Raw genomic sequence first — 27,292 nt, 5'->3', positions numbered from 1 at the left:
TGTGCTGCAATATTCTATATTTTATGTTCTATGCAAATTTATTTCCTAATTTTTATATTTCAGCTAATGCAATTTGCCACTTAAAGAACCATATGTTTTTAACTTTAGATGGAAACATTTCTGGATATCTCATTGTCTGATCTTCCTCTCCAAAGGACATAAGCCGACTCAGAAATCATAGAATCATAGAATCAGGGAATGTTTATGGGATAGATGTTTTGTTTTTAACTGATTATATCACTGCTAGCTTTCTTCCAGAGCAACTCACAAATTCCATACCCTTCCTTATTGTCCACAGCCAACCTTTCCCTCAATGTCAGTGAAAACTGTGGTCACTTCTACTTTACAAAAAGAAGACTCAACAACTTGATGGCCAAAAGAGCATCTTTATCTGGGACGGCAAATGATATTTACAATCCAGAGGCTTCCAGGTACCTCGTGCGGCATGGGTGGAGGGACTGTATACACTGCATACTGGGAGTAAAAAGAGCGGAAGTAAAGACCCCGCCAACCCCGGATCCCGCCTCTTGCTACCAACAGCTCCCCGATTAGTATTAACTTACTTTTAATAATACTCACATTACAACAGAAACAAAAGAGATTGTCATTGACTTCAGAAAGTGGGGGGAGTGCGGCTGTGCTCAAATCCCTGATTAATGAAGCTGAGGTCCGGGGGGTGGGGTGGTGTTGAGAGTATCACATTCCTGGGAGTGAACGTCACCAATCGGCTGTCCTGGTTGGTGCTCAAGAATTGATGCTGTGGCCAAAAAAGCTCACCATTGGCTCCACTTCCTCAGGAGACTGAAGAAATTTGGTCTGTTCTCTTGACCTCACCATTTTTTTATTGATGCGCTATTGAAAGCATCCTATCCGATGTATCATGTTTTGGTATGGCAAGTGCTCTGCCTGTGACCACAAGAAACTAGAAATTGTGGGCACAGAAACCAGTCTCCCCTCCATGGACTCCATCTACACTTTACATTGCCTCGGAGGGGTAGCCAACATATTAAGACCCCAACCACCCTGCACATTCTTCTCTCCTCCCTTCCATAGGGCAGTAGATACAAAAGCCTGAAAGCATGTACCACCAGGCTCAAGGGCAGTCTCACTCCTGCTGTGATGACATTATCCAGTATGATAAGATGGACTCTTGGCCTCACAATCTACCTTGTTATGACCTTGCACTTCACCGTCCACTTGTAATGCAACACTTTATTCTGCACTCTGTTATTTTTTAACCTTGCTCAACCTCAATGTCCTGCGTAATGAATTGATCTGTATGGGCAGTAGACAAGACAAATTTTTCATTGCACCTTGGTGCATTTGAAAATAAACTAATTTACCAATTTACCCAGTCTTCTGTCACCATCTATTTATCCAATTCCCTCAGAAAGGCATCTATGAAACCTGCCTCCAGCACATCCACAAGCAGGTTCCAACCATGTGAGTCAAATGAAACAGCTTTTCCTCACGTCACTACTAATTCCAATCTCCTTAATCTGACATATCATCACTTCTTCATCTTTGGAAGGGAATAATCAGTCGATGCTTCAAGCCAAAATATCAGTTGTTAATTCCCTCCTTAAATGCTTCCTGACCTGCTGAGTTCCTTCAGCAATTTGCACGTGTTGCTCAAGATTTCCAGCAACAGCAGAATCTCCTGTGTTCCTTCATCCTTTCTGGGTTCAAAATCTAAACCCTTCCCAATAACATTGTGGGAGTGCCTTTACAAGAGAATCTGAAATGGTTCAAGATGATACCCCATCAACACCTTCTCAGGTGCACCAGGAATGACCAACAGGCTTGCCAGTGATACCCACATCTCATAAGTTAATTTTTTAAAAAACAGGTCTTTACATTTCCAATATTTCTTATAATTATGTTCCATGTATATGGTACTTCCCCATCCCTTTCAGGATGTCCTGCTGCATCTTAGTACAATGAAACTAGAGTCCTGTCACAGATGCAATGGGATAAATGCAGCAAGGTAATTACGCACAAGTTCCCACAAACAGTAACCTGTTCATGAAACATAGAACACACAGCACAGTACAGGCCTTTTGGCCCACAATATGATGCTGACCCTATAGCCTACCCTAGGATCAATCGAACCCTTCCCTCCTATATAACCCTCCATTTTGCTAACATTCATGTGCCTAAGAGTTCCTTAAATGTCCCTAATGTACCTGCTTCTACCACTACCCACAGCAGTGATTTCCACACACCCACCACTCCCTATATCAAATACCTTACTTCTAATATCCCCTGTATACTTTTCTCCAGTCACCTTAAAATTATGCCCCCGTGTTCCTACTATCATCTCATCGCAATATTGAATGAAATTTAAATATTGACCAGAGCATGGAGATTATTTTATTGAGGTTTTTAATAAATATGCTGCATTGGATGTAAACTAACAATTATTTTGTTCTCCTTTAGATTCGTGTATTGGATGACAACAATCTCGAATATCTGCCTGGCCCTACCACAGAATTGTGTGGTGGGGTAAATCTGCTCCAGAAGATAGGAGGGCAGTATTGGAACACCAGCCCGCATTTCTGCGGATTGCATATGCTGGAAACTGGAGCAGTACAAAGGGGCGCAGGAGGAACTCATCAGGTCTGGTACCACCTACGGAGGGAAATAATACTCCCGGGCCCGCTGAACCCTTACAGCGGCCCTTCTGTGCTGCTACATTTTTGTGGCCAAGATCGATAAACTTGAGATCCAGAGGTTACGCAAAAATAATTGCTTTGCGCTGTCGTCCCATAGTGTTCCATTCCTGGAAATCGGTGGTAATTGCTGAAATGTTGCTGAACGCAAGGAAACTCTTCAGAATGTGACCTTGCATCGGGCTTAACAGGGAAGTCAAATCCACAAAACGGGAATCAAAACAGATCCGAAACGCGGACTTCCGGATTTCTTTCGACTGTTTGGTCTAGTGAGAAGGAGGAAGTTCATCTCGAGGCGGGGAACTGTTTGTTCTTCAGTGTAGACATTTGCAGTCTCCTGGCAACATAACACTGTCATGACATCACGGGATGGGCGGGACCGGGACATATGTGTATATAAAATAACTTGTGAGTGCCCGGCTGCAGTTTGGCGAACAGGCAGACTTAGGTGAAAGTGGAATGCGCCTTCCAGAACGATTACATGGGGAGCTCGACAGGCAGAGCTTGGTAAGTGTGATTTAAGTTTCCTCGCCGAGGCTTGGTAACAAAACCAACGTCACGAGAGTGATTATACCACTTCAGGACTGCGCCTTAAGAAATAACATTACGTGTGAGTTGGAGTTCGCTGTAAATCCCAGTCAACTAAGACGCGGTCGCTCCGCAGTGTTAAGAAACTTAATCTCGGTGCGATTTCGGATGGTATATTAAGTCCCCAGCAGGGAGTGAGTGCTGGTAAGCATGCGTTTCACTTCGGAACTGAGGTTTTTCAGATTTTGGGCGCCAATTCTTACTTCAAGTATAGAGGAAGGGTGTTGAAAGATTTTTGTTAAATTAGTAAAATCGTGACCAGCTCCTGTCAAAGAGAGTCTGTGAAAGGTCTAACAGATTTTGCCAGCCACACACATCCAGGCTGAATGCCTTTGGAGGAGAACCCACTCAATTCACCGGATTTTCGGCTAGTTATTAGAATATTGCGAAATAAATCGTGCCGTGCGCTTCGTCGTGAAGGGGGGGGGGGATTCAAACATGACGCAGTGGGCTTATCTTTGAAAATGAAATAGAAACGAGAGTTTGGAACATATTAATCATAAAAAGTGTATAATAAGGGTTCAAGTGAGAAAATCAAGGAAATTACCCACCCACCTCCCCTGAACGCTTGAGAACTAATGTTTGTGTGGCTCCGAGTCTGAGTGTTATTTTTATCAGCCACTGAAATCCCGGCGGGGTCAGATGTTCTATGCTTAGTTTCTGGTATTGGTGAGGTTAATCAGTTCATTGCCGAGCGAGCGGCAAGTGGAGCTCGGTTTCACCAGTTAGCAGAGGTGCGCTGTGCAAGCGGCGGCTAAGGTGAGTCCTGGGGGAGAAGGCAGAAGAAGGGTCCGGGATGAGGTGGAGTGAGCCGAGAGGAGCTTTGCGCCGACCGTAAACGCCAATGTGGACAGGTTGGGTTGAGTGTGCTGATTATTGAACAGTTCTATGGTAGTTTATTTCTTGTGCTATTGTTTGAAGGCTGTCTTTTTTTCCCCCGCAAGTTATGTAGTGCGGTCCTCGTTACCCGAAACCGAAAATACACACATTTCTCTCTTCATCCCCTCGTCAATTTTTCTTCCAGGATTAAAAAAAAATAGGAGTCAGGTCAGGAAAGAACTTATGGAGCCAATCACCGAATAATCCACCGTCCCTTCCTTCTTTCCAAGCAGCACACACAAGATGCTGGAGGAACTCAGCAGGTCAGGCAGCGTCCATGGAAAACTGGTACCGTCGACGTTTCGGGCCGAGACCCTTCAGCAGTAGAGTAGCTTTAAAAGGTGGGGGAGGAGCGGAAAGAGAAACACGAGGTGCTAGGTGAAACCGGATGAAGTAAAGAGCTGGCAAGTTGGTTGCTGAAAGAGATACAGGACTGGGGCAGACTGAGAAGAGGACAGAAAGTCATGGAAGAAAGAGAAGACGGGGGGGGGTGTAGGAGCACCAGTGGGAGGCGATGGGTGGACTAGAAGATGAGGTGGAGGGGGGGGGGGGAGGAGAAATGGATGCACACACAAAACAATCAGTATTACCTTGTCACTTTCTAATCAGGAAAGGCCCATAATCAAGCAGCTTCCTCACTTCACTACCAACCCACCCCTCACTCCCATCCCCTCTTCACTCTTCTTGGATTCATTAATTGGAGGGAAATGGAGCAGTGATAATTTCTTTCATTCTCAGTGTAAATCGAAGACATTTATCATCAGCATATTCAGTTGCACTGCAAAATACAAATTAGGCAGTATGCAAACATCAAGGAGAAAGTGTTACCCTGGATCCAGAAAGTAAGGTGAACCCTGGTATCTTCTAATTCTAATGCAACTGGAACTACGGGCTAAAATGGGCATCTTTTCTGGCCTCACTTGCAATAAAACAGCCATTGCATTTAATCTTTCCCATCTTTCTCAGTGGGAGGTAGGTGCAGGCTCAACTGAGTGTGCGGCAAGGAGAGTGAGTGAGAAAGAGGTTTTGTATGATCAGTACAAATGGGTTAAGTCTGTAATGTTAGCAATACAGCCTTAACTGGTAAGAAACTTGTTGCCTTGAACCTGGATGGGAAGTGGCTGAGGAACCTAGAACCTCAATGGTAAATTGCAGAGGGGCTCCAGCGTGGATGTGTTTCTGAGGAGACAAAGGGTGGGTGAGAAAACTGGGATTGAGGCTTCACTTGCAGTCTGTATGTGGGTAGCAGTTAAGAAGGGATTGAATCTTTTCCAGTCCCTCCGCCCAAGCTGCGGGGAAGGAAGGATGTCAGGAAAGTTGTAATAGGGATGAGGAGGAAAGACAAAGAGGCCAGGAGATCAGTGAGGATAATATGCTGCAGGAAATCCTAAAGAAACTCAGTCAGGTGGAGGTCCTCCTGCAAGTCAGGACATACTGAGTAAATTTAAAGAAGATGTTAGTTGAGTATTAAACTTTCATGCCAGTTTGGTGCTGTGCAACTAAGATTTTCTTGTCCCAGGAATGTCTAATCACAGCTTCCCAGGAAAACTTGGTCCAGATTTCCCTGCCCAAAAGGAGCATTGCACAGGGATTGATATCCTCGGTTGTAGCATTGGCGTGATGTTGCAAGAATGACTCAGGACATGAGGCATCCATACCAATTTCTAGAGTGGCACTCAGTAACCCAGAAACGATCATGGTTTCATTTTGAGGAAGATCAATTTGAATTGCATAACGATGCAAAAAAAGACATGCTGTTGAATTCCCTGTACCAAACAAGCTCACATGCAGTTTTTCTGCTCTGAGGGTTGTTCAGCAACTCGAGCAAATTCAGTGTTTTGTCTATCACTACAAACTCAGGGAAAATGGATCAGTAACCTTTCCTGGTCATAAATCACCTTCTTGTTGTGACTGGCTCATTTTTGGCCACTTAGACATTTAACTGAATCTTTAGGGACAACATATTTAAATCCACTAAAAATCCAAAAATGTGAAAATGAAAATGCAGCCTAATTGTTTTTTTCTCTCTAGGAAGCCCTAGATGGGAAGTTCTAACACCTTCTAAATTCTTTTTTTTTAAACTTTTTTTATTGTTTTCAAATAGTTACAGAATAAATGTGTGTGAGAAAAAAAAGTTACCCAGCCCCCCTCCCCTTAACCCCTCCCCCCCCTAACATCCCTATTTAAAAAAAGAAAGAGAAAAAAAAAGGAATGCCTGGATATTGGAGGGTCCCCAATCACTAATCCAACAGAAGGAAGGGAAAATGTTTTGCCCATTAATGGCACTGTTTACTACTTTAATCAATTGTGTCCTGTTGTGTTAATTATTGAGCCTGGGTACTTCCTTCTTTCAGAAACACTGTTGACAGTTTGTCTTACCTTGTGTTCTTGTTATGTGTATGCATAAGACTTCAGTTGAACCAAAGCTCTGCAGTAGGACTTGAGGAATCACTGAAGCTAGTGTACTTTTAAAGTAGTAGAGCACAAACACAAGCTGAAGAAGGGCATACGGAAATACTGAGTTCCAAAGGTGGATGTTCAGAGGGTCTAAAGGACATTATGTTGGAGAAATTTTGAGTTCCTCTTGGCTCAGTGTAAAGTGAAAGAAATTCTTTGACAAGTACACCTTGTGATGCAACTTCCCAGAAGGGTGATTCAGGAGTGCTGTGGTATAGTTTTGCCAAATATGGACATCACTGACATTATTGACAATCCCTACTTTCCATCAGAATAAAGTGGTAACCTCCTCTCTTAAACGATTACAGTCCTGGCCATCCCAATGCACTGCAAGGCAGAGAGTTTCATGTTTAAGGCCCAGAAACATGAAGGAAGTTTTAAAAGCTAATTGTCCCAGAAAGCAGGAAATTGGTTCTGCTAAAATGAGTAACCTGAGAATTTGTTTGCATATAAATAGAGATTTTACCTTTGCCATTTCCTTGTCTTCAGTAAGGTCACAGATTTCTTAATTGCAATCAAACTCGGATCTCTAACGTAAACAGTTTTTACTGGAATAACAGAGGTACAGTCATTTGGCTCCAATTGTGCTATAAAATCATTTGGATGTTAAGGAAAACATCAAGGTGTTGTTCATTACCCTTCTGGTGGAACAGGACATTTTGTTTGCATGTCAGTCACTGCACTCTTTAAACAAAGTACTGAAAGTGCTTTGAGGCATTTTATACCATATAGTGACCTTTACTATCATAGACAAGCAGTAGTGGGCAAAGATCGTTTACATTGTGTGGCTTAGTGAAATGGGCAAGTTAACTACACCAGCCAATCAGGACTGCAGTGCACCTAAAAAGAAGTTCAAGGTCATAATTTCCCATAGAGGCTTTCATTAACCAGCTGCTGTTGAAAATGTATAGCAAGATTCACAAATCCATTCAAAATATGTAAAATCAGAGGCCTAAAGCAGGTGAGGCCACACTTCACCTGTGAGTCTGTTAGGGTCGTCTGCTGTATCTGGCGCTACCGATGTGGCCTCCTGTGTGGTGAGATTGCTTCGCCGAGCACCTGCCGAGCACCAGCAAAAGCTGGATCTCCCAGTGGTCGCCCATTTTAATTCCACTTCCCATTCCCATTCTAACATGTCTGTCCACGGCCACCTCTACTGTTGTGATGAGCCCACACTCAGGTTGGAGGAGCTACTCCTTGTATTCCGCCTGGGTAGCCTCCAACCTGATGGCATAAACATCGATTTCTCAAACTTCTGGTAATGTTCCCCCACCCCCTTTCACTATTCCCCATTTACCTCTTTTGCCTTGTCTCCCTACCTGCCAATCACCTCCCTCTGGTGCTCCTCTCCTTTCTTCCATGGGCTTTTGTCCTCTCCTATCAGATTCCCCCTTCTCCACCCCGTATCTCTTTTCCCAATCAACTTCCCAGCTCTTTACTTCACCCCTCCCCACCCTCCTCCTGGTTTCACCTATCACCTTGTGGTTCTTCCTCCCCCTACTCCCACTTTCTTACTGCTCCTCATCTTTTTTCCCCACTCCTGACGAAGGGTCTCTGCTTGGAATGTCAACTTCACTCTTTCCCATAGTTGCTGCCTGGCCTGCTGAGTTCCTCCAGCATTTTGTGTGTGTTGCCTAACTTGTATCCTGTTATATTAGAGCATAATTTAAGATGAAGTAAATAGTTTGACAGAATAATACTTTAATAAAAGATTAGGGCAGGAAGCTAATCTGGTAAATATGGAAGTCAATTGAGCTAATTACTGTAATTCAACTTTGGAACCAAGTATGCTATGATTAATATATTGCATTATGCAAACATACGTTAAGATATAATGAGTGTTGAACAAATCATTGGGTTTCCTTGTTCCTGGCAATGAATCCTTTTTTTGGAAATCCATGCGAGATAAGTTTAAAAAAAAAAATTGGCATCAGTCTTAAACTTGTCCTTGACTCACATGAGGTTGTTTCTCAAGATAAGAGCCCATGGTATTACAGGAAAGATACTAACATGGATAGAGCATTGGCTGATTGGCTGGACACAGTGGAAATAAAGGGAGCCTTTTCTGATTGGCTGCCGGTGACTACTAGTGTTCCACAGGGGTCTGTATTGGGACCGCTTCATCTACATTGTATGTCATTGATTTGGATGACGGAGTTGCAGGTTTTGTGGCCCGGCTTGTTGCCGATATGAAGATAGGTGGAGGGGCAAGTAGTGCTGATCAAGGAGGGAGTCTGTCGAAGGACTTGGACAGATTAGGAGAACGGGCAAAGAAGCTGCAGATAGAATACAATGTCAGGTAGGGTATGGTCATGCACTTTGGTAGGAAAAAATAAATTGTCACAGTATACATTGGCACAGCTGAACCCAGCTGCGGAGGAACAGCAGATACCCATGTTGAGACAGAATTAAGAGTCTTACACATAGGAATTCAAATAGAATATTGGTGGCTCGACGGAGTGACAGCATGAGGTGAGTTACTCTCAAAACAAAGACCCCGTCATAAGCACTACTTAGGAGTCCACTTTAAATAATCACTGAATGCAGAAAACCCATGCCAGTCAAAATCAACTTAACGAGATTAAACAAAGCACCAGGCATGAATGACACTTGTAAATCAGCAATTATAAATGAAGGTGCTCACAGAGACCTTGGGAGCCCATTGCTCTCTTGGGAATCCCGCACGAGGACTTCCTAAAGATTAATTTGCAGGTTGAGTCAGTGATGAGAAAGGGAAATGCAACCTTGGCATTAATTTTAAGCGGGCTAGAATATAAAAGCAAGGATGTAATGCTTGAGGCTTTATAAGGCATTTTGTGAGGCCTCACTTGGCATATTGTGAGCAGATTTGGGCTTCTTGTTTAAGAAAGGATGTGCTGACATTGGAGAGGGTTCAGAAAAAAGATTCTGAGATTGAAGGGTTTATCATCAGAGGAGCATTTGATGGCTCTGGGCCTTTACTCATTGGAATTTAGAAGAAAGTGGGGTGGGGGGCAGAGAATCTAATTGAAACCTATCAAATTTTGAAAGATCTTGATGGAGAGGATATTCCCAATGGTGGAGGAATCTAGGCACAGAGGTTACAGCCTCTGAATAGGGAGACAGCCATTTAGAATGGAACTGAGGAGGAATTTCTTTAGGCGGAGGCCGGGGATTCTGTGGAATTTGTTGCCACAGGCAGCTGTGGAGGCCAGGTTATTGGGTGTATTTGTGACAGATGTTGATAGGCTGTTGACTAGTCAGGGTTGCGGGGAGAAGATAAGAGAATGGGGTTGAGAGGGAAATGGATCAGCCATGATGTAATGGCAGAACAGACTAGATGGGCCAAATGGCCTAACTCTGCTCCAGTATCTTATGGCCGTATGATCTAAGTAGTCTGCTGAATTCTCATCGGTAGCCCTCATGCAATGTATTTTAATTGCAAAGGGCTTGGGTGCCCTTTCCAACAGGTTTTGGAAGTGAATCTGATTGTTTTTAGTCTACAGAAATGTCTAATTTGTTTGCTGAGCAAAATAAAGACTGAAAATCTTGCATTTATACTGAACCTCTCACAGCCACAGGACATTCCAAACTACTTTTAGCCAATGAAATGCTTATTTGACGCTGTAACTGCAGTAATGCAGGAAATGTGGTAGCCAACTTGTAAAAGCTGATATCCCGCAGACATGACAACTTATAACCAGGTACGTGCAATTAGAAAAAATGAGACTTTGATGTTATCTGCTGTGTAAAACAGTGCACAACATTATTCGCAGATGTGCCATGCGTCACAAAGCTGGTTCCTCTTCCTGACTGATGTCAATGGTGCTGCAAATTCAAGGTTGTATTGAGATGCTGTAAGAAGAGCTGATTTACTAACTTGTAAGCTATAGGGCACTTGGGAGCACTGGAGAGAGGTCCTGGAGGCAGTGCATGTGCACTCTGATTACTGTGAATGCAAGGCACAATGCAAAGAGATTTGTTGTACAGCCATGCTACTTGGTAATTCATAAAAATACATATTTCCGATAATCAGAATAGCTTCAGGTGAGTAAAGCGGGCAAGTTTGCTTAAACATAACTCCAATGGATTTGAGCAGAATGGGGGATAATTTTCTCAGTAACCATTAGCTTTTTATAAGTGTTCTAGGCACAAAATGAGGCAAAGATGGCCATTCTTTTTCTTTTTGCCCATTTTTTTTTTAAACTTGCAATATCTGTGGTTATTCAACATGTACCGAACCGTAGTTTCATATTAACAGAGCAGGTGAAAGTTTAACTTTATTCGATAAGAATTTGCAAGAGTTTTGAGTCATTTCCCATAGCAAATTTTTATCTGACTGACCCTGTTCAGCACAGATAAGTAACTTGAACCCAGTGACCCTACTCCTGTCTACAACTGGACAAATGTGAGCTTTCCATTTTGGTCAGGACAGCTAACTGCCATGACTAACCTCAGTTTTCTGCATTCAACAACACAAATGTGTATCTCTGTGTTTCTTTCTAGGATTTAGCTTTGGAGGAACGTGGATTTTACCCACAGGAGAAAATGAGTTTGGCAGAGCATGCCCAGTGTAGCCATAATTCCTCCTTGGACTTTCCCTCCTGTGGCAGAGCTATCCTAGCTGATTCTTCTCATGGTACAAGGACCTGTCATACCAAGTCAAAACTGAATTCCAGTGAAGTCTATTCAACCAATGATTGGAAAAGTAATAGTTCAAAGGAATCCCAAATAGCCAATGAATTCCAGGCAGAGAATGACACCAGCAAAGAGTGTGGGAGGTCTACGCAGAGTGACGCAGACTCTACTGAATTGCAGTTGAAAATGGAATTTTTTCGTAAACTTGGTTACACCTCAGAACAGATCCATGCGGTGTTTCAGAAAGTGGACAGCAATGCTGATACCAACACCATACTTGGGGAGCTAGTGAAGGCAGAAGGGCCCGTGGAGAAGGATAGTACACAAGAGGAGGAACCAATATCTGTCCTGGTGTCTCGTGGCGGCCCTTCGATCAAGGTTCCAGCTGGCGGGCCAGCGAAGGAAGAGGTCCAAGAGCAGAAAGCCAACTTGCGGACAATTGTTATAGATGGCAGCAACGTTGCTATGAGGTAAGATGTATTGTTGTGTTTTTTTTGAGTACTTGTGCTCAAAACATTTGGGAATGTGCTGCAGGCAATTCCCAGCCTCCTACAAGTATTGCTGCGGAATTTTTCCTTCTACAGGTTTCCATTCCAGTTTGCTGAAATGCGATGGGGGAAAAAAAGGTTTTTTCTTTACTGAACTATTACTCTAACAGTGAGTTAGTGGGGCCGAAGCTAGCTGGGGGGAAATAAACAGTAGCAGTCATGAAGGATAAGGAAAAAGAATTCCAGAATGTTCTGAAGCAGTGTGGCAAGCCTTCCATAAGTACCACCTAGCTGGGAAGGACACTCGAGATGTTGTAGGAACTCAGTGTGTCAGGCAACATCTCGGGAGCAAAATGGACAGTTGATGTTTCAAGTCAAAGTGAAGACTTGACCCAAAACACCAACTGCCTCATTTCCATCCATACCTGTTGCACGATCTGCTGTTCCTCCAGCATCTTGTATGCGTCACTACGGATGCCAACATCTGCAGTCTCTTGTCTTTCCCTTATCTGATTATCATATGAGCTGACACCAGAACTGAACCCCTTGTTGAACTCCAAATACTTCATTATCTATGTGCCAAGAAGATTATAGGTTAAATTAATATGAGCGCTATCATTTGTGAACATTACAAAATAACAAATAAGTTCCTGTAACTCGCTGAGATTACAGGAACTTAATTCTTCCTGCTTCTTGGACCTTTAATCCATCCTACCCTTTTCTATTGACTCATGAATGACATGCACTTTCATCCATAAAACTTTAATGAATCGTATGCAAATAGTTCTGTATTTCCTTCTAAGGGGAATTTTCTGCCAGGTCTGGCATGGTCAGCAAAACAGAAGGTATTGTTTTTTGTCACCAGATACCACAAAAGATAATCTGCAACTGGAGCAGTTCCAGGGAGAATGACTAACAATTCATTGAACCCTATGATAGTCACAGTTTAGAGGTGGAGTTGGAAGCGGTTTGGCTAGGTGAAAGGAATGTGGGATATAAGAGCGTTTCTTTAAGGATGGTGCATGAGTAAATGCTTAGTAACAGCTCCCAAACACCCCTGAATATTCCTCCAAGATCTGCAGATTCCACATACTGGAACAACGTCCATTGGCAAGGTGTGGCATGGTGACAAACTCTTTCAGATGACTAGAGTACTTATCGTTATTCTTTCCTTAACACTGAGCCAAATTCTCATTTCCCCATCCAGCAGAACTGCGGAAGTCCATTTACTGCAGAAAGTCCAGCATATAAATAGAAAGTTTTATTGAGCTCAATAAACTCATCAGTTGTAGGGAGGCACATCCAACCATTTCATGTTTATTATAATCCTGCTGGATCCCGCCAGGGCTTGTACCAAGTCTTTTGCCATTATTCATGAAAGGATCAACTGATTTTTTTTTTTAATTAAGCACGCTTAGTAGCTGCCTGATTTCTTTCTGGTGAAGGTTACGTGGCCTCTGAAGAAGAGACTGTCACAGTCTGGGAGCTTTAATCTTCTCAATCCAACTAATAATGGCCTAGCCCCATGTTGGTGACTCTTTCGCATGTCAGCTTGACATGTATTTTTTTCATCTATTAATTTTTTTTTTTGTTTTATGGATGTGATCTTCATTGGCAAAGTTTCATGAACAAAGTGGTTAGCTGGGTAATTTAAGGGTCAGTGCAGAGCAGGAGTCGCATACAAACCAGAATGGATGAAGATTGCAGATGTCTTCCCCAATGAAGTAAGGTAATGGAGGATGTTACTGAGACTGCAAGACCTGAGTAACAAGTAGGGGCTGGAATAAGGATACTCAAAGATTCACGAGGATGTTACTCAAGTCTGCCCGTCCTGGTATCAAGGAGAGGCTGGGACTTTTTCCCATGGGAGTGCTGGGGTGATAAAGGAACTGAGGGGCAACTTCTTCACACAGAGGATGGTGGGTATATGGAGCCAAGTTGTAGAGGCAGGTACGATTACAATGTTTAAGAGCTATTTGGATATCTACATGTTTACAAGTTAAGATGGCTATGGGCCACACACAGTCTAATAGGACTGCCTTGGACAGATACCTTGGTCAGCATATGGGCAAGTTGGGCTGAAGGGGTTGTTGTCATGCTGAACAGCTCTATAATGGGTTCATAACCTGGAGTCTGCAGACCGCTCGGTTAATGGCAAGGGTCCCTGCCATAAACAAGGTTGGGTAACCCTGCTCTATAATCATTGATTCATGTTTCTTTTGCTTATGATTTCAGATGATTAATTGACTTTAAGTTTCAGGGCTGTGAAATGAATTCCGGTCTGTAGATTGTTGGTTCAGTTACTCATTTAGATTAATTGCTGTGCTGCCCAAGACCACTGTAAATGTCAGTGTCTTGGACTACTGTGGACAATTGACAAACTAATGTGATATTATGACTGGATAAGAATCAGCAGTGAAAGTCAGTATTTTCTTATATCTGGCATAAAGTCCACAAGGCCATGAGGAAGAATATCCCACAGCCAATCTTTAGTCTCAAACCTGTTTTCATGTTGGATTTTTGTAATTGGTGGAGCACCATCCCGTTGAACCAAGTCAATGGTAATAGGCCTGTGGCAGCGGCTCACCAGCTCTGAAGTAAGACACCTGGAGGTGGGGAGGGTAGCTGACCCAACGCTGAAGCAGAAGGTTTCAAGGAAGAAAGGAAAGCGGAGGGGCACTTTCAGATTCTCAGTTGGCTGAATTTGAAAGTCAACAATCATGGATGGAAGAAAATTGCCCTTGGTTTGAAGGAAAGTGGATTACCCAGGATGCAGGGGCATTTACAGAGGGAGAAATAGGTGGACATGAAGTCATGAGGGGGAAAGTCGTATATATCTGGATGAGCACACCTGAACTTTGACACTGGAGAAAACAACAACAATTTCTGACCTTTTGGTCCCTTCGAGCTATAGTCATAATCTTCCTACAAGCTACTATTACTCACTCTTGACTCCACATTAAAATGGGTCTACATTCTGCTCTGTTCTGTCAGTTCTTCGGATGGCTTTGCCCTGTTGGGAGGGTAAGGGTTCACATTGTGCAAGCTGTTCAATTGGACAGTGATTTAGTATGACCGTTGGTACTTTAGATAAATCCAAGGCAAATTCCTCAAGATAGTGGCTAAGGAAGCTGGGGGGGGGGGGGGGGGGGGGGAGGGATTTAATCCTCACCTTTTATAGGTTAGTAATTATTTGAGTCAGCTGAAAAGGGTTCTGTCCCAGATGGAAATAATGTTCATTTGAGTGGGTATTCCCTTCAATAAGGAAATTAGTGATCTTGGTGATATCAGCAGCTGCTTATTTAGAAACCAATTTAATTATAACTGTTTCCTTATTATCCTGCCAAAATCAAAAGATCATTACCTTTCTTTCCTGTAGGGCAGACAAAATGTTTAATGTGTTTTGTTTCAGTTCTGAGTATAAAGTCCCTGTGATTGAATTAATGTCATACAGCACTAAAACAGGCCCTTGAGCCTATTGAATCTGCACAGGGGAAATTAAGCATCAATTCACTATAAATCTACACCTTCCATTTTTGTTCTCCCTCATTCCCATGACCTCAGCCCTTCCCCAGATTCTACCACTCTTCTACACAATTGGGACAATTTACAGTGACCAGTTAATCTGCCAACCCAGAATCTTTAATGTGGGAGGGACACCAGGGCATCCGGAGAAAGCCCACATGGTCACAGGACGAATGTGCACACTTCATAAGGATAGAACTGGTGTCCAGAATTAAACCTGGGACACTGGACCACAGAATGCCATCCCAAATGAAACACTGCCTCTGAGGAAACCTTTTAAGTCTCTGGTTTAAAAGCTGTGGTTAAATATATTGAGCTAGACCTCCCAGAGATATCATTGGCACCATCCCTCTGGGTTGCTGACGTGGCCCAGCAGAGCATGGATTGTTTAAGCCCAGGCAGCTGAATGCTCTCAGAGAATGGCAGTGAGACCAAGCCTTTTGGACTGATGGTTTACTGTGTTCAGAGCCGTTGAATCTTTGTGAGCGCCTTTGCTGTTGAAAGTGTACCACAGAATGAAGATCAAAAGTTATTTATGACCTGCATCTCCTACGATTATAAACTTAAAGCATAGGCATACAGTAAAATTCAATTAATTAAAATGAGCAGAATAATAAAATTGTAACTAAGTACCTTTTTTTGCTGTAGCCAATGTTTGACATTATCTTAGTGGAGAGTGATGCACAAGTTCTGGGCAAATTTTGTGGCCTATCAGCTGGGAAGTCCATGGAAGATCTGTTGCCATGCTGGTTTCCATGACAACCCTACCATTACTGCATAGGGGTAGCAGCAAAGGCCTTCAGGCAATTGATGTTACTGCAATCCCAAAAGCTCACACGTGGGCAGTGATATATGGGTAAATCTAAGCGTTAGTGCTGGCTTTGGGATGGTACACCAGTATCTTGCACTCGGGAAGCACAGGCCAAGATAGATAGAGGTCAAGGAGCAGTTAAATTTCATGAAAACATGTCAATGATGGAGTTTCGTTCAACTTCCTGCTGTGGCTATTCTGCTGTGTGACAGAAAACCTCAGGGAAGTGGTTCTGTGGTGCAAGCTGTCATGTTATCAGCTAGAGCCTTCATTCTGTTGATAATGCCCTTATCTCAGCATGTCAGAAAACAATGGGTTCAGCTCCCACTCCAGGGACTTTGGCACAAAGTTTAAACAGGCACATCAGTACAGTTCTAACAGAATGCTGCAGCTTGAAGGTTGCTTCTGTAAAGTAGAATGTAACTATCCACCTAGGAAAAGTAAAGAAATCTTAAAGACCAGCAGAGACCTCAAGTGCAATGGCTGGTCTATTTTCCTCAGTCACTAAATATCTCAATTTGTCACTATCCTATTTGTGGAAAATAATTATGTGATAATTCATCACCATGTAATTAACATTAAAACCCTAACTACATTTGTTGTAAAGGGCTGTAAACATGTTTGGCAATAATGAAATCTTGCCGGTTTTCACTATTGTAAACCTTGAACTTTATAGTAATACACGGAACATGCTGGAGGAACTCAGTGGATCAGGCAGAATCTATGGAGAAGAATAAATGGTCAATGTTTCAGGACTAGAGCCTTCATCAAGACCCTTTGAGTCCTGCTGAGTCTTGGCCCACAATGTCTATTTTTTATTCCTCTCAATAGATACTGCCTGACCTGCTGAGTTCCTCCAAAATTGTTGGCTTGTTACTCTGGATTTCCAGCATCTGCAGAATTTCTTGTGTTCTTGAATTGTATAGTAGTTCACATTGCAAGCGATTCACAATATTCTAATCATTTTGATGATTATGCATTATTTTCCCCTGTCAAAATCTGTCTGGTATGAAAGCAACAGTTGTTCCTTTACTGAATGAGCATCATGGTTCAATAAATAATGGCATGTATTTCAAACAGAGGTTGCATCATCATTCTGTTCCTCACTTGGAGAAGGACTTCATGGAAAAATTTAAGTTTACACGTATTGAATTGGTTTGCATTAATTAAACAGAGGATACTGGAAAGATTGAGCAGGCTGTGCAGCATCTGTGATGAGAGAAAGGAAGTTATCTTTTCAGGTTGAAGACCTGCATCAGACACTGTCTGAGTAATTCCTGTATTTCAGATTCAATTTGTTGGCAGGGTGGGACATCTCTGATGTGTTATTATAGTTACACATTGCTTTAATGGTAAAGGGTATGTTCCACATTGGCTCCAAAACAGAAGTTCTTGCTCTTATGCTAACAATGGCATTTAATCAGCATTTGACTATTTTTTTTAAATGAGGATGGGTTAGCATAATTTTCCTCAGGTTCAAATAGAGAAGACTCTCGGACCTTGCCATTGACTACCTGAGTATTTCAGCATCAGCTGAATTCACCAGCACATGACCACACCAGAACCTTGATGAGTTCACGCCTAATCAGAGAAAAACAAGAATTAAGCTTGAAACTTTGTGACTTTGCATGCTATTGCACAAACCACGGCACACACCGCAGCAGATTCCTGTAAATGTATTTGCTGGATAAAATTGAAAATTGAACTTTGATTAAAAATTTGTTTAAAACAATATAACTTTCATAAATTTATTTATAGAAGCACATGCTTTTGCAGTCACATAAACCCACAAAGGAATCTCTGTTCATGTGATGGTGCATTTTCTGTTATCTAAATAAATGTTTCTTTCAAGTAAGCAATATTTGGTTAACGTACATCCAATTCCAGCTACATTGTTGGTGGGATCAAAAGTATAAAATTGCCTGATTTCTAGGTCAGAAAAAGTTGTGACCAAACTTAGAATAAAAAAAACTAATATTTTATGCCTGAGGATTATGCATCATGGTCCATGAAGGTTAATTCCTATTATGCATCAGATTGATACATAAATGGCAAGGATTAATTGGCGCACAATAATATGACCTAATGGCCCAGATCCAATGATTGAAAATCAAGTCATTCAGACAAGCATGGATTTATGAAAAGGTGGTCTTGGTGAAACTTTTGAAGCAGCATGATTTGATGCTCTCAAATATATACATTGGCATTCTATTCTGGAAATAATTGATGTTGACATACATCGCAGTGAGCATACGTGAGTTTCTAAGAAACCAACTGATTCATCCATTTGTATGACGAGTCTGATTTTCCTTTGGAACTTAAAACTTGTTCACGCCCACATGCCTGAAGTTACTAAAGTTTGCAGCCTAAAGTAGCCCCTACTTGGTTTCCAATGTCCATTACTGCTGGGGTTATTCATCACTCCGTCTGTCTCTGTAACACAGCAGAGGGTGCATTAGTGCACAGAGTGCAGAGCCGGATGGACTTAGTAACTCACCTGTCGCTACCTGGTGTGGACTCTGCTGCTACCAGCCGCACATCTCACACTAGGTATTAGAATGAGGCATGAAGAAATCCAAAACACAAGCTATTGCTTAATGCTTTCTCCTAACTCACAGGAGTAAACTTACTAAACCTTTATCAGGAGCCCATAAATATATTCCAACAAGAGCATGGTACATCACAATATTAAATTAAACACAAAGGTTCTTACATTTTGGGAGGACCAGGGAGCTGACAAGATTACAACTCCAGGCGACCCAAGAAAAGCGATTGCCCAGCATATAAAAATAACCAAGGTATAAAAAAATCAACAAAACTGAAACTGAGAGCTTAGAACTTCCATTAAAACTTATTTTTCAGTTATTTGTGATTATTGATGTTGAATTTCTTGATTCTGATCTTTCATGATGGGCACAAGATTTAAATTATTAATAATTTGGCTCATGGATATCAATACAGCTGAAACAGCAGTAAAGCCATTAAATTCCAGTGAACTATTCAAAAATAGTTTAAAAACAAAAGTTGGCTTTATTTGTCACATGTACATCAAAACTCAGTGAAATGCGTCGTGCATCAAATTAATTCCGAGGATTTTGTGGACAGTGCACGAGTGTTGCCAAGCTTCCAGCAACAACATAGTGTGCTCACAACCCACTAACCGTGACGTCCATCTTTTGTGATGTGAGAGGAAGCCAGTGCACCCTGAAGAAACCCATGGGGATAATGTACAAAGACCTTACAAACAGTGGTGATAATCAAACCCCAATCTTACTGCTGCCCCAGTTGACTAGATTTTGTCAGTTGCTATCTTCTAGTCCCTGAGCCCTCAATACCAGGTAAATGTCATATTAATTGTAAGAGTAGTGTCATATCCTTGAAGACTACAAAGCTTGTCAGAATTTCTAGACTTGTAAGGCAAATCATCTTATTCTGGATGTTTTTTTTTATTGCAGTCATGGGAATAAAGAAGTCTTCTCCTGCCTTGGAATTCAACTGGCAGTCAATTGGTTCCTTGAAAGAGATCACACAGATATTACTGTCTTTGTCCCGTCTTGGAGGAAGGAGCAATCAAGACCAGATGTGCCGATCACAGGTATGCGGTATTCAGATTGTATTCCAATTTCGCTGCAGTAGAATCTCCAAGTGATGGATTATCAATGTTGCGAGGAATCTTTTCTACCACATCAAAAGAAGGGAGCAATTTACCAGGAAACTAGTTCCTAGTTATTTTGTGTCCTTGGTCTACAGCTTCATAGATGGAAGATAATATTAGGGAAGTTTTCTGCTCTCTGTTACTGTGCACACGGTAACATGTAAGGAAGTCATGTTTGTATAACCCTTCGCTAGTCTACATTTATAAAAATATAGTGAATTAACAGAGCTTAGTTATTTCACAATGGTGGTTACAGGTGTTCCAGACACTTCACTGTTATTAATGGGAGCTTGCTGTAGGGACATGGACTACCATATTTTCTGTATTACGTATGTGACTACATTTCAGGTACATTGGTGTTAATGATATTGTGATGTCCTAAGGTTAGACCATTAGATCTGATATATGTGCATAAATGCAAACCCTTTTGATCTAAGTCTCTGCTACAGTGAACGGTTTAGGCATATATTTTCCACACTGTGTGTAATCAGGAAAGAATCCTGTATAGTTGTCTAGGACTCACATCTGAAATAAAGTTCCTTGTAAATATGAAAATGGAATCCAATACCTGTTTGAGGTCCCCCTTTCTACTGTGCATTTTCTGGTACTTGGCAGCCAAACCTGTGTTTGTTCACATGCAATTTAATCTGTGGTTTTACTTTTCTTTGCAGTCCAACATTAGATCAAATTCCCACTGCCTTCAAAGGTCTGCCAACCATTTCAGCCATTATACAATCCAAGCCCTCTTTGTATTCCCATGTTCTTTTAGCTTCCATTGCTGGTCAACAGTCCTGTTACTTAAATATACCACCCTAACCATGCCTTAAGCTGGTTGGTGGTGTAGAGGCATCCACACCGGACTTAGTGGTTCTAGGTTCGAATCCGGCCAGCTACTTGTACATTTTCAATCCATACTCGGGTTAAGCGTCGAGCTAGCAACTCGGCCTCGTAAAAAAAAAACAAACAAACAGAAATGCCAGAGAAACAGCAAGTTTGCCTCCCAATGCATCAGAAAATTCAGAAAAGAAAAGCAAAACCATAACCTTGAGTTTAATCAGCATCCAATTTCTTTGCCCTTCTGATGACTGGGGACATTGGACAAAGTCTTTGACAGAATTCTTTTTTTTTTAAAAAGTAAACTTAAAGCCGTTTTCAATGTCAAACCTCAACATAGTAACATAAGTTACTGTTTTCTTCCGTTGCTGACTGGAAAATTTAATCTACAGCTGGAGAATGAATGAAACTCAAAGTAAATTATTAAGATTGTGTTACTACAATATAGGTAGTGTTAGGTTAGCGTGCAACATTTATAACATTAAGTGGACTTCATCTCAGTCCCTCAAGTTCAGCTGCTTGTATGATGGGCAATTGTATTGCTCAAAAGGAGATCCATAGGTATATGTTTCTTAATTTTTTTTTCTCAGTATAACTGAGCTGACAATAAACCCTTCAGCTGCCTGCCTGCATTTTGGACTTGTATTTTCAATAGTCCCATTTCATATCAGAGCATATATACAGTGTAGAATCCGAAACTCTTATCTTCTGTAGACATCCAAGAAACAGAAGAAAAACCCCAAAGCCCCCCCCCCCCAGCACAAGCAGCAGCAGAAGCCTCAACCCTCCCCCTCCAATTTATTCCAGCAGAAAGCCTCAGCACCCACCACGATCTGCAGTCCAACAAAAACTATTCTGTGCGTGTGAGAGAGGGGTATCAGTCCTTCCACAGCAAAAGGGAAGACAAATAGCTTGCTGTTTTGATGTTACAGTTTGAAGCAAGCTATTCATCTCCCCTCTCGCTGTGGAAGGACAAAAGGAATTTGAAAGGAACCTTAAAATTAGAGATTAAAGTTTTCTGAAATACTTCACTACTATAATCTCTAACTCTGTGATACAGTTGTGTCTCCGTACTGTGATGCATCCATCAGAGCTGATCTCTCTCTCTCTCTCTCTTTTTCCTTTTAGACCAGCATTACCTCCGGGAGCTTGAAAAGAAAAAAATACTTGTCTTCACACCTTCACGGCGTGTTGGTGGGAAAAGAATCGTCTGCTATGATGATCGCTTCATAGTCAAGCTGGCGTATGAGACAAATGGCATCATTGTTTCAAATGACACTTATCGAGATCTGCAGAATGAAAAACTTGAGTGGAAGAAGTTCATCGAAGAACGTTTGCTGATGTATTCATTTGTGAATGACAAGTAAGTGGAACTTTACCAGAGACCACCAAGCACAACAATTAGATCAGCAAAGGGGAGGGTGGCAAAAATAGAACGGGAATTTACATCATGCATTTCACTCCAGAACTCTAGTAGGATTAGAATTGGATAGGCAGAATTGATCTGAACATAAGATAACTAGAAAGCAATTTCACTACATGCCAAACAATCGCTAATCTGACAACACATTATAATCAGCAAAGGTGAGACTTGCTACTATCCTCTTAATGGTGTTAGGTTTCAAAATGAGAACTAATTTAAACCGCATTTTGAAAACAAAGTAATTGAATCTCATTTCAGATGACAGTGCACTATAGAAGGCAGTTCTCTGCGCCTTAAAGCGTAGGTGGAATCTATAGGAGTTGAATGCACTCTAAGACACCATGGGGAGTCTTAGGTGGAATCTATAGGAGTTGAATGCACTCTAAGACACCATGGGGAGTCTTAGAGTAATGACAGTGAAAACAGGCCCTTCGTCCCAACTCGCCCATGCTGGTCTATTTGAACAAGTGCTCTTGGCCCATGAACTTTCTCTATTCATCTCTCCCCTCCTCAGGTTCCCATTAAAACCTGTCCAGTGGAGTTTGTTGCTTGGAAGCAATTTGCCTCCCTCAGTACCTAATCTTCAATTTACAGAAGACTGAAAACAAAGAATGTCATTTTGATCATCAATAATGTTTGCAAGAAACAATTGATTTTAATTGTTCACATCAGGAAATAAGTTGGTTGTTGAAAGGAAAGCTGAATGCAGGGTGAATTGGGCAGTGGACAGGCAGTCCCCTGATTTGGAGCAGCCTCAAATGCATTCTATTCTGTTTGAGGTTGTCTGAGTTTTCTACTGCAGTTAATTAATGGAGCTTAATGTATGACCACGACTGTGAATTTGACTCTTTTTGTTTGCATTGAACCTGTCCTGAGTTATGTACACTAAAGCGAACTGAACTGCTGACTCAGAAACTGCTGCAGTTAAACCAAAAGCGACAACTAATAGTGTTTGGCTCGACAAATCAGTCATTCCTTTTCTTTCATTAAAATTAAATAATTAACAAGCTCTCAATAAATGGCACTGAACTCTGATCACTGAAGGAAGGTTGTCTTGTAAAACATACAGAATAAGGTGTGATCTGCAGTTAACAACTATTAAGGGCTGAACTCATAAACTTAGACATTGTTAAAGGCCACCATGGCTCTTTTGACTCTGCATCCCTTTCAGCTACATGAAAACAATGGTGTCCCTTTGCTGCTGAGTGATATTTGTTCATCAGTTTTTGACCTTGTCCTGCAAAGCTTTTCTTTCCCAGTGCCTTCATATCACCTAATGATTTTAAACCAATTGCCTGAAGTAGTTCCTTTCTGATGATTTTTTTTCCCTTGTTACACAGGTTTATGCCTCCTGATGATCCTCTTGGGCGTCATGGACCTAGTCTTGATAACTTTCTCCGAATAAAACCCGTGATTCCAGAGCATAAGCGGCAACATTGCCCCTATGGTGAGTACCCTGTGGCGTGCTCTGGACCTTTCCTGTAGTAATTTAGTTCCTGAGGGAGGAGTGAGCTTTATTCCTGATTTGGATTACACCAAGGTATGCTGCTTGGGTCGAATTCAACTCTTTGAAGACTCTGTAGCTAATAGCTAAACCAGCTAGGTCTAGTATCCGAGAGAGGACTGTCAATAATTTGATCAGTGAACCTAACTTTCTAATAAAACATGGAGAAGTAAACCTCTCATTGGTGCTACACATTGTTTCAGCCTCTGCTTTTACTCCAATTTAGTTGAACTTTGCTGTATCTGTGCACTGTATGAAATGAACTTGTTAATCTTCCACCACAGAGTTGTGCACAATTAATTTTGCCTACCTATGCCCAAATTCCTTGCAGTAGCAATAGTGTTGTTTAATTGCATGAGTGTGTCTAAATATTGGGCAGCTGTACCTTTGAATAGCCTCTGGAATCAGGGATATTATGTTGCCCGACTTGTATATCTAGACAGCTAGGACGAAATATCAATGGTCAACTCTGACTGATTGAGGCCTCTGATCTTAAATCAGAGAATCAGGGATAGAGTAGCAGCAACCTTCCGTCATGCTGTTACTTCTGTCAGCTGGTTATTCAACGTTTGTCTGGCTTTCACATTCTATTGCTTATTTTCCAACAGAGTGTACAATTTAATAATCTAAAGTCCTTTAGCCAACCATTGTCAGCCTAGCATCGGGTAGAGGTCAGATACTAAATTTTGCACATTTGGTTGAATTGTCCAGAATTTGTCCTCTGTCCCCAACATTACAGAAAAATATCAGCTGGGTTTTAATGTAGGTGCTGCTCAGTGACAATACTGCAAACTGGATAATCTGTAAAGATTAGTGCTGGCCTTTCACAGTTAAACAAAATCTTAGACTTTCAGGTGCATATCCTGAAATATGAGGACTAAAGTTGTCTTGGTTTATTTAAATGCCATTACAAGTTGGTATTTAAAGATTGTATGTTGAATTACTAATATGAAGTGCTTGGTCTCTGCAAAACTGCAAGAAAGGAAGGAAAAAACCGAAAAATAAACAGTAACATACACAAAATCTGTCAATTCCTTAGGGTCTCGGCCCAAAATATTGACTGTTTATTCCTTTATATTGATGCTGCCTGGCCAGCTGAGATCCTCCAGTGTTTTGTGTGTGTTGCTGTGGATTTTCAGCATCTGCAGAATCTCTTGTGCTCCTGAAAATAAATAAAACATAACATTTTACTTTGGTATCAATATTCACACTGAGAGTCAAATGATTCGATAACAGCAACTTGCATTTGTGTCCCATCTTTAACATATTAAATAAAGCTTTAATGCTCTTGTCAGAAATCAAACAAAATCGTTGCATATCAATTAGTGGATCCTATAATAGTGGCTTCAGCTTGGTCAAAAGATAAGATGTAAAGGAAAGAGTGATCGAGAGATAGATGTTTAAAAAATGAAATTCAAAGCTTGGGACTTGCTCTGAATGGTCACCTTCGTTTCTTTCGTTACAGGTAAAAAGTGCACTTACGGAATGAAATGTAAATTCTATCATCCTGAGCGAATTAACCAGCCCCAGCGTTCAGTGGCAGACGAGCTCCGTGCTACTGCCCGATCTTCTCCAACAAAAAACCTCAACTCTGCAAGTGTGAACAGGGAGGAGAAAAAGGCCAGTGTACAAAAACGGTTGCCATATTCTGACACTGGACCCGTAGCGTTTAACCAGGGTGAGAACGGGTCTTTGCATAAACATGGTTCAGATAAGCCGTATCCGAAGCAGAATGAGATCTCCGCAGAGAGCAGTGGAATGTTAAAAGGGCCCTCAATGTCAAGTGAGAAGTCCGTTAACTTGAATGCTGAGTGGCTTCAGCGTATGGCCTTTGACAACAGCATGACTAATTCAACATGTTCAAGCTTGCATAAAAGTTATGATGAAGGCTTTTCTTCTTTTGAGAAAGAATTCTCTGATATGTGGCCTTCCAGATCTCATAGTCACAATGAAGTCTATACCACCATGAGCAATGAACCGTATTATTTACCCACACCCAGCTTAGACCATCACCAATATAGCTACCATTCCCATGAGTCAATGCCATCATTAGGTCACTATAGTTACCCACCACAAAACCCATCCACTGGTTCGAGATGCTGCGTCCCTATGCACAGAATGGCAATGCAGCCACATTTCAGTCTGTCCAATGAGTTCAGCTCACTGAGTTCCCAGAGGTCTCACGGTTGCTGGCCCGACTCGCACCTCACTTCGAACAACAGTCGGTCACAGAGTCTTCCCGACCCTCATGGCTGGTCAGTGAAAAGGTGTGACCAACAACCTCCAGAATCCTACTGGAAGAACAGCCAGTGGCCATCTCTTGGCCACTGTGAAGAGGAGCGGAAGACTGTGCGCATGAAGCTGTGTGCCATCTTCCAGCCCCACTTGGTAGATGCTGTTATGAAGCAATATCCACAGCTTCTGGATCCCCAAGAATTGGCTGCCAATATCCTGGCGTATAAAAACCGAAACCCTAATATTTAGTATGAGGCATCAACAAAGATGTCAACACAAATGAATCAGCTCAGGTCACTAGGTACAAGTAATAATCAATACACTCCTGAAATCAATTAAGATTATTACAACATTCCTGGAGAAGAGTTCATTCAGAACACTTTTTGTTTTCTGGAGTATTGTCCGTGTTTCAAACCTTGCAATTCACTTTCGTACATTAGGTATGAGTAAAAAGTTGCATTAACATCCTTGAGTTTTATAATTTGGTGAAGTAGATCTCATGGAGGATTTGAAAGGTTTTGTCAGATTGGTGGTTTGTAGGTTTAAGACCAATGATTTATGTTGTAATTTGTATATACTGTGTATACTATAATTGTTCTGCACTGTAAATTGTTATGGCACATGCCTTAATCCATATGTGCTTTAATCTACACTGTACATATTGTTATGTTTATCCTTTACAGGATGTACTTAAAATATACATTATTACATGGTGTGATTGGTATATACTGTGGTGAAAACAGAAATGTGCTATAATTGTGTATGCAATCTGATAAATACTGTAATTTGTTTATACTGTACATACTGTAACCCATCCATTTCAGGTCAGTGTTAACTTCTCCTTTATGTAATTCAGGGCAGTTTCACACCTTTTACTTTTTTGTGTACCTAATTTACTTCTGGAAACTCAAGAATGTTGTTAATTCCATGTGAGTCCAGACAGGACTTGTAATGTTTCTACACACAATGTGAATTGTTTGTAACCAATGTTTGAAAAAGAATTGACTTGCAGGTCATAGTGATACACTGTGTAAAGTTGCAGCTTAAGTTGGCAATGTGAAACTATTGACCTGTGAGCTGAATATGTTGGTACATATTGTATCTTTACTGATTCCCAATTAACCTTATCAAGTGAATGAAGAGTTGTTCTTGAAGTCAATGCTGCAGTCAATGCTGAATAGCAATTAAAATTGGCTGTGTTGGCACCATGTGCCAGTCTGACTGTTGTAAGAGGTATTGATTTGGTTGAATTGTTATCTAAAGAATTCAGAACTACAAAATCATATGTAATGGTTTTGTTCTAGTTAAGCAAACTGCTTACATTAAAGAAATTGTAGTATAAGACATTGTAATTTGTCGTCTTTATATAAGTGATTTGCTCTTTTTATGAGTATGTTTTTGAAGTCGAGATGCATGAAGGCTTTGTGCCAAAATTTCCTAGTCCTGAATTGAGCAATGTGATCTGATGAATGATGTTTCAAGATTATTAGGCTTTAATTGTAGAGAGAACAATGTGTAGATAGGTTTTAGCAAGCCAACAAAATCTCCCTGATTTACCATTCATGAGATGATGACATTATGAGATCTAATGACAGACTATGTAA

General features: G+C 41.4%; 1 protein-coding gene across 2 annotated transcripts; it reads left to right on the top strand.

Annotated features, from left to right (window-relative positions):
• Window positions 1-3,052: 3,052 nt before the first annotated feature.
• Window positions 3,053-27,030, top strand: zc3h12aa (zinc finger CCCH-type containing 12Aa). Of its 2 annotated transcripts, none has more exons than XM_073034481.1 (6): window positions 3,053-3,179; window positions 11,082-11,683; window positions 19,493-19,632; window positions 21,655-21,889; window positions 23,290-23,396; window positions 24,919-27,030. In XM_073034481.1, the coding sequence occupies exons 1-6, from the start codon at window positions 3,132-3,134 to the stop codon at window positions 25,935-25,937; spliced, it is 2,151 nt and encodes a 716-aa protein (XP_072890582.1). In that variant the 5' UTR covers window positions 3,053-3,131; the 3' UTR covers window positions 25,938-27,030. The 2 variants fall into 2 exon arrangements, with proteins under 2 accessions (XP_072890582.1, XP_072890583.1); XM_073034482.1 differs by lacking the exon at window positions 3,053-3,179 and adding an exon at window positions 3,275-3,404.
• Window positions 27,031-27,292: the final 262 nt, after the last annotated feature.

Source organism: Hemitrygon akajei, chromosome 32 (genome assembly GCF_048418815.1).
Source record: "Hemitrygon akajei chromosome 32, sHemAka1.3, whole genome shotgun sequence".
NCBI lineage: Eukaryota > Metazoa > Chordata > Chondrichthyes > Myliobatiformes > Dasyatidae > Hemitrygon > Hemitrygon akajei.
This window is presented reverse-complemented; position numbering and strand designations above follow the sequence as displayed.

Excerpts from the sequence above, each read along its gene's own strand:
- zc3h12aa (XM_073034481.1), top strand. The coding sequence starts at position 3,132 with ATGCGCCTTCCAGAACGATTACATGGGGAGCTCGACAGGCAGAGCTTG. Across the intron at positions 3,180-11,081 it reads AGCTCGACAGGCAGAGCTTG|GATTTAGCTTTGGAGGAACG; the intron begins GTAAGTGTGATT and ends GTTTCTTTCTAG. Across the intron at positions 23,397-24,918 it reads GCGGCAACATTGCCCCTATG|GTAAAAAGTGCACTTACGGA; the intron begins GTGAGTACCCTG and ends CTTTCGTTACAG.